This window comes from Oncorhynchus clarkii, unplaced genomic scaffold, assembly GCF_045791955.1.
Source record: "Oncorhynchus clarkii lewisi isolate Uvic-CL-2024 unplaced genomic scaffold, UVic_Ocla_1.0 unplaced_contig_8727_pilon_pilon, whole genome shotgun sequence".
In the NCBI taxonomy this organism is placed as follows: domain Eukaryota; kingdom Metazoa; phylum Chordata; class Actinopteri; order Salmoniformes; family Salmonidae; genus Oncorhynchus; species Oncorhynchus clarkii.
The window spans coordinates 191,148-203,051 of record NW_027261046.1 but is presented as its reverse complement, the minus strand read 5'-3'; the positions used below and the strand labels follow the sequence as shown (position 1 = coordinate 203,051).

Genomic DNA, 11,904 nt, shown 5'->3' with positions numbered 1-11,904 from the left:
TGTGGTAGAGAAGGGTCACATTATCTCTGTGTTTCTGTGGGTGTGGTAGAGAAGGGTCACATTATCTCTGTGTTTCTGTGGGTGTGGTAGAGAAGGGTCACATTATCTCTGTGTTTCTGTGGGTGTGGTAGAGAAGGGTCACATTATCTCTGTGTTTCTGTGGGTGTGGTAGAGAAGGGTCACATTATCTCTGTGTTTCTGTGGGTGTGGTAGAGAAGGGTCACATTATCTCTGTGTTTCTGTGGGTGTGGTAGAGAAGGGTCACATTATCTCTGTGTTTCTGTGGGTGTGGTAGAGAAGGGTCACATTATCTCTGTGTTTCTGTGGGTGTGGTAGAGAAGGATCACCTTATCTCTGTGTTTCTGTGGGTGTGGTAGAGAAGGGTCACCTTATCTCTGTGTTTCTGTGGGTGTGGTAGAGAAGGATCACCTTATCTCTGTGTTTCTGTGGGTGTGGTAGAGAAGGATCACCTTATCTCTGTGTTTCTGTGGGTGTGGTAGAGAAGGGTCACATTATCTCTGTGTTTCTGTGGGTGTGGTAGAGAAGGATCACCTTATCCCTGTGTTTCTGTGGGTGTGGTAGAGAAGGGTCACCTTATCCCTGTGTTTCTGTGGGTGTGGTAGAGAAGGGTCACCTTATCCCTGTGTTTCTGTGGGTGTGGTAGAGAAGGGTCACCTTATCTCTGTGTTTCTGTGGGTGTGGTAGAGAAGGGTCACATTATCTCTGTGTTTCTGTGGGTGTGGTAGAGAAGGGTCACATTATCTCTGTGTTTCTGTGGGTGTGGTAGAGAAGGGTCACCTTATCTCTGTGTTTCTGTGGGTGTGGTAGAGAAGGGTCACATTATCTCTGTGTTTCTGTGGGTGTGGTAGAGAAGGGTCACATTATCTCTGTGTTTCTGTGGGTGTGGTAGAGAAGGGTCACATTATCTCTGTGTTTCTGTGGGTGTGGTAGAGAAGGGTCACCTTATCTCTGTGTTTCTGTGGGTGTGGTAGAGAAGGGTCACATTATCTCTGTGTTTCTGTGGGTGTGGTAGAGAAGGGTCACCTTATCTCTGTGTTTCTGTGGGTGTGGTAGAGAAGGGTCACATTATCTCTGTGTTTCTGTGGGTGTGGTAGAGAAGGGTCACATTATCTCTGTGTTTCTGTGGGTGTGGTAGAGAAGGGTCACGTTATCTCTGTGTTTCTGTGGGTGTGGTAGAGAAGGATCACCTTATCTCTGTGTTTCTGTGGGTGTGGTAGAGAAGGGTCACATTATCTCTGTGTTTCTGTGGGTGTGGTAGAGAAGGATCACCTTATCTCTGTGTTTCTGTGGGTGTGGTAGAGAAGGGTCACATTATCTCTGTGTTTCTGTGGGTGTGGTAGAGAAGGGTCACCTTATCTCTGTGTTTCTGTGGGTGTGGTAGAGAAGGGTCACCTTATTTATCTCTGTGGGTGTGGTAGAGAAGGGTCACATTATCTCTGTGTTTCTGTGGGTGTGGTAGAGAAGGGTCACCTTATCTCTGTGTTTCTGTGGGTGTGGTAGAGAAGGGTCACATTATCTCTGTGTTTCTGTGGGTGTGGTAGAGAAGGGTCACCTTATCTCTGTGTTTCTGTGGGTGTGGTAGAGAAGGGTCACATTATCTCTGTGTTTCTGTGGGTGTGGTAGAGAAGGGTCACATTATCTCTGTGTTTCTGTGGGTGTGGTAGAGAAGGGTCACCTTATTTATCTCTGTGGGTGTGGTAGAGAAGCGTCACATTATCCCTGTGTTTCTGTGGGTGTGGTAGAGAAGGGTCACCTTATCTCTGTGTTTCTGTGGGTGTGGTAGAGAAGGGTCACATTATCTCTGTGTTTCTGTGGGTGTGGTAGAGAAGGGTCACCTTATCTCTGTGTTTCTGTGGGTGTGGTAGAGAAGGGTCACATTATCTCTGTTTCTGTGGGTGTGGTAGAGAAGGGTCACATTATCTCTGTGTTTCTGTGGGTGTGGTAGAGAAGGGTCACATTATCTCTGTGTTTCTGTGGGTGTGGTAAAGAAGGGTCACATTATCTCTGTGTTTCTGTGGGTGTGGTAGAGAAGGGTCACATTATCTCTGTGTTTCTGTGGGTGTGGTAGAGAAGGGTCACATTATCTCTGTGTTTCTGTGGGTGTGGTAGAGAAGGGTCACATTATCTCTGTGTTTCTGTGGGTGTGGTAGAGAAGGGTCACATTATCTCTGTGTTTCTGTGGGTGTGGTAGAGAAGGGTCACATTATCTCTGTGTTTCTGTGGGTGTGGTAGAGAAGGGTCACATTATCTCTGTGTTTCTGCCGTGGTGGAAAAGCTACTCAATCATCACACTGTAGTAAAAGTAAAGATACCTTAATAGAAAATGACTCAAGTAAAAGTGAAAGTCCCCCAGTAAAATACGACTTGAGTAAAAGTCGAAAAGTATTTGGATAGAAATATGTTTTACTATCAAAAGTAAAAAGTACAAGTATAAATCCATTCAAATTCCTTATATTAAGCAAACCAGACGGCACTGTTTTCTAGCTTGTTTTAATTTACAGATATCCAGGGGCACACTCCAACACTGAGACATCATTTACAAACATTTGTGTTACGTGAGTCCTCCAGATCAGAGGCAGTTGGGATGACCAGGGATGTTCTCTGTTTAGTGAGTCTTCCAGATCAGAGGCAGTAGGAATGACCAGGGATGTTCTCTGTTTAGTGAGTCCTCCAGATCAGAGGCAGTAGGGATGACCAGGGATGTTCTCTGTTTAGTGAGTCTTCCAGATCAGAGGCAGTAGGAATGACCAGGGATGTTCTCTGTTTAGTGAGTCCTCCAGATCAGAGGCAGTAGGGATGACCAGGGATGTTCTCTTGATAGTTGTGTGAATTGGACCATTTTCCTGTCCTGCTAAGCGTTCAAAATGTATTGACTATTTTTGGGTGTCGGGGAAATTGTATGGAGTAAAAATAACATTATTTTCTTTAGGAATGTAGTGAAGTAAAAGTTGTCAAAAATGACCATATTAGAGACGCATATTTCCCTCAGATTACACAGACCCACAAAGAATTTGAAAACAAATCAAATTTTTGGTGATGTGGAGGTAAACCCAGGCCCCGCGTGTCCCCAGGCACCATCATTTGTTGACGTCTGTGATCGAAAAAACCTTGGTTTCATGCATGTCAACATCAGAAGCCTCCTCCCTAAGTTTGTTTTACTCACTACTTTAGCACACTCTGCCAACCCTGATGTCCTAGCCGTGTCGTACCTGCCTCTCACTGCCCCATCGCTGCAGTTGTACATAGTCCATCTGTAAATAGCCCACCCAATCTACCTACCTCATCCCCATACTGTTTTTATTTTATTTACTTTTCTGCTCTTTTGCACACCAGTATCTCTACTTGCACATCATCATCTGCTCACTTCCCAAGATGGCATAGCAGTTCAGACGTATTTTTGTCCTCGTCCTGTCGTGTATATAAATATATAAATATTTACAACTTTTTTTTCACATACATTTTTAATTTTCCAAAAACTCATCTTCAGAACACTCTCCTGCAATCCGCTTCACCAATTTATATTTATATAAAAAAGTATTATTTACCTCAGATCTGTAATCCTCCGAGAGGCTAGCCAGAAATTAGCCAGAAGCTAGCCGGGAGCTAGCCAGAAGCTGGTCCAGAAGCTACTCTGAAGCTGGTTCAGAAGCTAGTTAGCTTATTTACTGGCTAATCGTTAGTACTCAGCTAACCACGGTTTGTGGTCATTGGCTGTCCTTTGGCTCGAATCTATCGCCAGTTTTGTACGGCGCGGTGCAGCGCAGCGCGGCTCGGAACGGAACATACCGGATTTCGGCCGCTGGCTCTGGACATCCATACCTGGATCTCACAGCTAGCTAGCTGCTATCCGTGTGACTATCGGCTTTCGTCGATTCCGGAGCTAACATCAATTGTTCCGGAGCTAGCCAGCTGAAGAGTTCTATCAATCACTCCTGGGCTGCAGTCACCTATCCGGACCCGTTTTGCTGCCTACGCGGAGCCCCACCGGGCCTTCACAGTTGGACTGCCGACGTTATCTACCCGAGGGAATTGTCCGGCTGGCTCCTCCGGCGCAACGTTGCCTGGGCGCCCATCTGCGGCCTGCTAGCCGTTGGCTATCTCATCGGCTGCTATCTGAATAGACAATCGGACAATTTTTATTTTTATTTATTTATTTTTCTTCTTGGGCCTCTATAACTATATCTATTGTTTTTATTTTTGTTGTTGTTGTGTGATTTGGATTAATCCCCTCTACCACACGGAAACCCACTAATCTACTGACGGAACGCAAGAGTTGGCTAATAACAGACCTCCATTCTATGCTAGCTTGCTCCTATGCTAGCTTGCTACCGATTTAGCTGTCTAAATCGCCGTGACCCCCAACCAACCTCTCCACTCACTGGACCCTTTTGATCACTCGACTAAGCATGCCTCTCCTTAATGTCAATATGCCTTGTCCATTGCTGTTCTGGTTAGTGTTAATTGGCTTATTTCACTGTAGAGCCTCTAGTCCTGCTCATTATACCTTATCCAACCTATTAGTTCCACCACCCACACATGCAATGACATCTCCTGGTTTCAATGATGTTTCTACAGACAATATCTCTCTCTTCATCACTCAATACCTAGGTTTACCTCCACTGTATTCACATCCTACCTTACCTTTGTCTGTACATTATACCTTGATGCTATTTTATCGCCCCCAGAAACCTCCTTTTACTCTCTGTTCCAGACGTTCTAAACAACCAATTCTTATTGCTTTTAGCCGCACCCTTATTCTACTCCTACTCTGTTCCTCTGGCGATGTAGAGGTTAATCCAGGCCCTGCAGTGCCTAGCTTCACTCCTATTCCCCAGGCGCTCTCTTTTGACGACTTCTGTAACCGTAATAGCCTTGGTTTCATGCATGTTAACATTAGAAGCCTCCTCCCTAAGTTTGTTCTATTCACTGCTTTAGCACACTCTGCCAACCCGGATGTTCTAGCTGTGTCTGAATCCTGGCTTAGGAAGACCACCAAAAATTCAGACATTTTAATTCCAAACTACAACATTTTCAGACAAGATAGAACTGCCAAAGGGGGCGGTGTTGCAATCTACTGCAAAGATAGCCTGCAGAGTTCTGTCCTACTATCCAGGTCTGTACCCAAACAATTTGAACTTCTACTTTTAAAAATCCACCTCTCTAAAAACAAGTCTCTCACTGTTGCCGCCTGCTATAGACCACCCTCTGCCCCCAGCTGTGCTCTGGACACCATATGTGAACTGATTGCCCCCCATCTATCTTCAGAGCTTGTGCTGCTAGGCGACCTAAACTGGAACATGCTTAACACCCCAGCCATCCTACAATCTAAACTTGATGCCCTCAACCTCACACAAATTATCAATGAACCTACCAGGTACCTCCCCAAAGCCTTAAACACGGACACCCTCATAGATATCATCCTAACCAACTTGCCCTCTAAATACACCTCTGCTGTTTTCAACCAAGATCTCAGCGATCACTGCCTCATTGCCTGCATCCGTAATGGGTCAGCGGTCAAACGACCTCCACTCATCACTGTAAAACGCTCCCTGAAACACTTCAGCGAGCAGGCCTTTCTAATCGACCTGGCCGGGGTATCCTGGAAGGATATTGATCTCATCCCGTCAGTAGAGGATGCCTGGATATTTTTTTTTAAATGCCTTCCTAACCATCTTAAATAAACATGCCCCATTCAAGAAATTTAGAACCAGGAACAGATATAGCCCTTGGTTCTCCCCAGACCTGACTGCCCTTAACCAACACAAAAACATCCTATGGCGTTCTGCATTAGCATCGAACAGCCCCCGTGATATGCAGCTGTTCAGGGAAGCTAGAAACCATTATACACAGGCAGTTAGAAAAGCCAAGGCTAGCTTTTTCAAGCAGAAATTTGCTTCCTGCAACACTAACTCAAAAAAGTTCTGGGACACTGTAAAGTCCATGGAGAATAAGAACACCTCCTCCCAGCTGCCCACTGCACTGAAGATAGGAAACACTGTCACCACTGATAAATCCACCATAATTGAGAATTTCAATAAGCATTTTTCTACAGCTGGCCATGCTTTCCACCTGGCTACTCCTACCCCGGTCAACAGCACTGCACCCCCCACAACAACTCGCCCAAGCCTTCCCCATTTCTCCTTCTCCCAAATCTGCTCAGCTGATGTTCTGAATGAGCTGCAAAATCTGGACCCCTACAAATCAGCCGGGCTAGACAATCTGGACCCTTTCTTTCTAAAATTATCTGCCAAAATTGTTGCCACCCCTATTACTAGCCTGTTCAACCTCTCTTTCGTGTCGTCTGAGATTCCCAAAGATTGGAAAGCAGCTGCGGTCATCCCCCTCTTCAAAGGGGGTGACACTCTTGACCCAAACTGCTACAGACCTATATCTATCCTACCATGCCTTTCTAAGGTCTTCGAAAGCCAAGTCAACAAACAGATTACCGACCATTTCGAATCTCACCATACCTTCTCTGCTATCTGGTTTCAGAGCTGGTCATGGGTGCACCTCAGCCACGCTCAAGGTCCTAAATGATATCTTAACCGCCATCGATAAGAAACATTACTGTGCAGCCGTATTCATTGAGCTGGCCAAGGCTTTCGACTCTGTCAATCACCACATCCTCATCGGCAGACTCGACAGCCTTGGTTTCTCAAATGATTGCCTCGCCTGGTTCACCAACTACTTCTCTGATAGAGTTCAGTGTGTCAAATCGGAGGGTCTGCTGTCCGGACCTCTGGCAGTCTCTATGGGGGTGCCACAGGGTTCAATTCTTGGACCGACTCTCTTCTCTGTATACATCAATGAGGTCGCTCTTGCTGCTGGTGAGTCTCTGATCCACCTCTACGCAGACGACACCATTCTGTATACTTCTGGCCCTTCTTTGGACACTGTGTTAACAACCCTCCAGGCAAGCTTCAATGCCATACAACTCTCCTTCCGTGGCCTCCAATTGCTCTTAAATACAAGTAAAACTAAATGCATGCTCTTCAACCGATCGCTACCTGTACCTACCCGCCTGTCCAACATTACTACTCTGGACGGCTCTGACTTAGAATACGTGGACAACTACAAATACTTAGGTGTCTGGTTAGACTGTAAACTCTCCTTCCAGACCCATATCAAACATCTCCAATCCAAAGTTAAATCTAGAATTGGCTTCCTATTTCGCAACAAAGCATCCTTCACTCATGCTGCCAAACATACCCTTGTAAAACTGACCATCCTACCAATCCTCGACTTTGGCGATGTCATTTACAAAATAGCCTCCAATACCCTACTCAACAAATTGGATGCAGTCTATCACAGTGCAATCCGTTTTGTCACCAAAGCCCCATATACTACCCACCATTGCGACCTGTACGCTCTCGTTGGCTGGCCCTCGCTTCATACTCGTCGCCAAACCCACTGGCTCCATGTCATCTACAAGACCCTGCTAGGTAAAGTCCCCCCTTATCTCAGCTCGCTGGTCACCATTGCATCTCCCACCTGTAGCACATGCTCCAGCAGGTATATCTCTCTAGTCACCCCCAAAACCAATTATTTCTTTGGCCGCCTCTCCTTCCAGTTCTCTGCTGCCAATGACTGGAACGAACTACAAAAATCTCTGAAACTGGAAACACTTATCTCCCTCACTAGCTTTAAGCACCAGCTGTCAGAGCAGCTCACAGATTACTGCACCTGTACATAGCCCATCTACAATTTAGCCCAAACAACTACCTCATCCCCTACTGTATTTATTTATTTTGCTCCTTTGCACCCCATTATTTTTATTTCTACTTTGCACATTCTCCCATTGCAAATCTACCATTCCAGTGTTTTACTTGCTATATTGTATTTACTTTGCCACCATGGCCTTTTTGCCTTTACCTCCCTTATCTCACCTCATTTGCTCACATCGTATTTAGACTTGTTTATACTGTATTATTGACTGTATGTTTGTTTTACTCCATGTGTAACTCTGTGTCGTTGTATGTGTCGAACTGCTTTGCTTTATCTTGGCCAGGTCGCAATTGTAAATGAGAACTTGTTCTCAACTTGCCTACCTGGTTAAATAAAGGTGAAAAAAATAAAATAAAATAAAAATGTATCACTCCAGTGTTAATCTGCTAAATTGTAATTATTCGTTCCTATCTCATGCCTTTTGCACACACTGTATATAGACTTTTTTCTACTGTGTCATTGACTTGTTTGTGTTATTGTCTTGTTTATTGTTTACTCCATGTGTAACTGTCTGTCACACTGCTTTGCTTTATCTTGGCCAGGTCGCAGTTGCAAATGAGAACTTGTTCTCAACTGGCCTACCTGGTTAAATAAAGGTGACCTGGTCTACCTGGTTAAATAAAGGTGATCTGGTCTACCTGGTTAAATAAAGGTGACCTGGTCTACCTGGTTAAATAAAGGTGAAATAAAACAAGTAATACAAATATATATATATATATATATATATATATATATAGTCTCTGGTAAAAAATAGTGTCCTATATAGTTTATATAATTTTTACTAGCATTAAATGTCAGGAATTGTGAAAAACGGAGTTTAAAATGTTTTTGGCTAAGGTGTATGTAAACGGTACATTTGAGCAGCGTACAGGACAAACAAACTGGTTCAACGTTGGTTTAGTGGAAAAAATATTAAAACGACTACAGGCAATGTATTGGAAGACTTCTAACAGATTTTGTTCTTAAAATAGCAGAAAAGTAAGATTGCTAATATTTCTGAAATCATAATATGTACGTCTTCATGACAGAAGTTAAAAGATATTATATCCCAGAACCCTTCCGTGATCTCTTTCTCTCTCTCAGACACACACAGGTGATAATAGGTGGTTGTAAATGTTGACATTGACACAGTGATAAGTACTATTGTTGATATTTGGTTCAAGGTCTTAAAAGTCAGACTTATTTTCTGTTTGTAACACTTCATGACACATCACTGACAGAAGGAAAACGGTTGCCATGAGAGTGATGCCAACAACACAGGAAACCACAGAGAAAGCAGCTGTGCTACTGACATGCTGAGACCCATGAAGTCAGACAGCAGCCCTCCCACCGATGCTCCACCCACTGCCAATCAACCGTCAGAGACGGAAGAGAAAGTGATAAATCTCACTGGCTCTTTTTCCTGGTTCGTTTGAAGTCAACAAAATAAGCAGAACAGACCCAGCTACTATCGCAATTGGTGTTTATGGGAGAACTACCCCTAAAGCAGAGCCTGGAACGGTGACCAACGTAAATGGACAACGGTAAACGGCGTCTTTATTTACCTAAAACGTAATAAAGCCCCTTTAAAAAAAAAAACATAGTCATTGACATTCAGAGAGCTGACATTCTGAGCCTCAGGTTGTTAGAGTAACTTATCTCTGTCAGACTTCTATACACCCTCTTTGATACAATCTTACCCAAATGCATGATGGGGGTCTGCCACAACTTCTGGACCCAGCGCCCCCCACCTGACGCCCATGATGCCCAGCCCCTCATCGCTAAACAATGGTGAGCCACAGAGGGAGAGGGGGGGGGGGGGGGGGGGAGGGAGGGGTGGGGGGGGGACTTCTCTTCTAAAAATCGAACATTCAAATAAAATCTAGTGCATGATGTTGATTGATTGTATATAGTACGATGAAGTGAACATAGTTCATATGTAAAAAGAAAAAACATCTTATATCTTACTAACTGTAAAATATATTAACTTCCATTGTGAATTTAAACCAACGTAAGGAGTAATGAATCAATTAGAGAAACAGTGGTCAGACACTGACAGGAGATGTATTTTTCTCAACCTTGTGTTTCAGCAGTACTGATGATGGCCAGAAGGGGGCGGACAAAACACAGCTCAAAAAGAGACGCTGGTGTAGCTGCCTTGGCCTGTTTCTGTTCCTGGTCGTGATGATGACTGTGGTCATCCTGGAAGTTGACCTCAAAGAACGGATCTCACCTTCAACAACCAAGCCAGCAGCAAACATGTCAGTTGCGATTCTGGCCGCCCCTCCCCCGTACGTGTCCCGAGGACCGTACCATGTACAATACCCACATGAGTACTCCTTCATCCTGGATGAGCCAGAGAAATGCCGGGAGCAGAACCCCTTCCTGGTTCTGATGGTGCCAGTGGCGCCCTATAACAGGGAGGCTCGTGAGGCCGTCCGCAGGACTTGGGGCAGTGAGAGGCGGGTACTGGGCAAAGAGGTTAGTCTGTTCTTCCTGCTGGGACTGCCCAGTGGAGAGGAGACAGAGCAGCTCCAGGAGAAGGTGCTGCAGGAGAGCAAAGAGCACCAGGATCTGCTGCAGAGCAACTTCATAGACAGCTACAAAAACCTGACCATCAAGACCATGGTGATGATGGAGTGGCTGAGCTCTCGCTGCCCCAACGCCTCCTACGCCATGAAGATCGACTCAGACATGTTCCTCAACGTGAACACCTTGGTCAACATGCTGCTTCACGCTCCAAAGCAAAACTACCAGACTGGACTAGTGGCTCAATGGGCCGCTGTTCTAAGAGACCGTAACTCGAAATGGTACCTTCCAAAGGAGGTGTTTCCTGAACCAGTATATCCACCTTATGCTCTGGGCCTGGGCTATGTCTTCACCTTAGACCTCCCCAGGAAGCTGGTGGAGGCGTCCAGGCATGTTAAAGCCGTCTACATAGAGGATGTGTATCTGGGACTGTGTATGAGACACCTGGGCATCCGGCCTACTGACCCCCCCAGTGGAAACCTCTTCCAGGTTTTCCCTGTGGCTTATGACCGCTGCACCTACTCACGGCTGATAGCCACCACCACACACAGTATCACTCACCAGGTCAACGCATGGACAGACCTACACAAACCTGGTCCTCCCTGCTGATCTCATACAGTAACAGACTGACTGATGTACCAATCACTTCCTCGTTGTTTGTTCATACACTAACTAACTAACAAACAAAAAACAATGATGGCGACACCTCCAGGGGATGGGAAAAGGATATACTGTGCATTTGGAAAGTATTCAGACCCCTTGACTTTTTACACATTTTGTTATGTTACAGACTTATTCTAAAATGGGTTAAATGAATTTAAAAAACCTCAGTAGCCTCACACAATACCCCATAATGACATCACAATACCCCATCATGACATCACAATACCCCATAATGACATCACAATACCCCATCATGACATCACAATACCCCATAATGACAAAGCAAAAACAGCATTTTTGAAATGTTGGCAAATTTACAAAATTGCTATGAGACTCAAAATTGAGCTCAGGTGCATCTTGTTTCCATTGATCATCCTTGAGATGTTTTTACAACTTGATTGGAGTCCACCTGTGGTAAATTCAATTGATTGGACATGATTTGGAAAGGCACACACCTGACAGTGCATGTCAGAGCAAAAACCAAGCCATGAGGTCGAATTGTCCGAGCTCAGAGACAGGATTGTATCGAGGCACAGATCAGGGGAAGGGTACCAAAACACTTCTGCAGAATTGAAGGTCCCCAAGAACACAGAGTCCTCCTTCATTCTTAAATAGAAGAAGTTTGGAACCACCAAGACTCTTCCTAGAGCTGGCCGCCAAGCCAAACTGAGTAATCGGTGGAGAAGGTCCTTGGTCAGGGAGGTGACCAAGAACGCAATGGTCATTCTGACAGAGCTCTAGAGTTCCTCTGTGGAATGACAATGATCTCTGCAGCACTCCACCAATCAGGCCTTTATGGTATGCTGTGGGGAAGTTTTTTCAATGCCAGTGACTGGGAGACTGGTCATGATTGAGGCAAAGATGAACGGAGCAAAGTACAGAGAGATCATTGATGAAAACCTGCTCCAGAGCACTCAGGCCCTCAGACTGGGCTTACGGTTCACCTTCCAACAGGACAACGACCCTAAGCACCCAGCCAAGACAATG

At 45.1% G+C, this 11,904-nt stretch overlaps 1 protein-coding gene across 2 annotated transcripts; it reads left to right on the top strand.

Annotated features, from left to right (window-relative positions):
• Window positions 1-8,912: 8,912 nt before the first annotated feature.
• Window positions 8,913-11,107, top strand: LOC139403934 (beta-1,3-galactosyltransferase 1-like). 2 transcript variants are annotated; one of them, XM_071147141.1, is made up of 2 exons: window positions 8,913-9,516; window positions 9,819-11,107. In XM_071147141.1, the coding sequence occupies exons 1-2, from the start codon at window positions 9,434-9,436 to the stop codon at window positions 10,861-10,863; spliced, it is 1,128 nt and encodes a 375-aa protein (XP_071003242.1). In that variant the 5' UTR covers window positions 8,913-9,433; the 3' UTR covers window positions 10,864-11,107. The 2 variants fall into 2 exon arrangements, with proteins under 2 accessions (XP_071003242.1, XP_071003241.1); XM_071147140.1 differs by having other exon boundaries at window positions 9,816-11,107.
• The last annotated feature ends 797 nt before the right edge of the window (window positions 11,108-11,904 follow it).

Excerpts from the sequence above, each read along its gene's own strand:
- LOC139403934 (XM_071147140.1), top strand. The coding sequence starts at position 9,434 with ATGATGGGGGTCTGCCACAACTTCTGGACCCAGCGCCCCCCACCTGAC. Across the intron at positions 9,517-9,815 it reads CCCCTCATCGCTAAACAATG|CAGTACTGATGATGGCCAGA; the intron begins GTGAGCCACAGA and ends CTTGTGTTTCAG.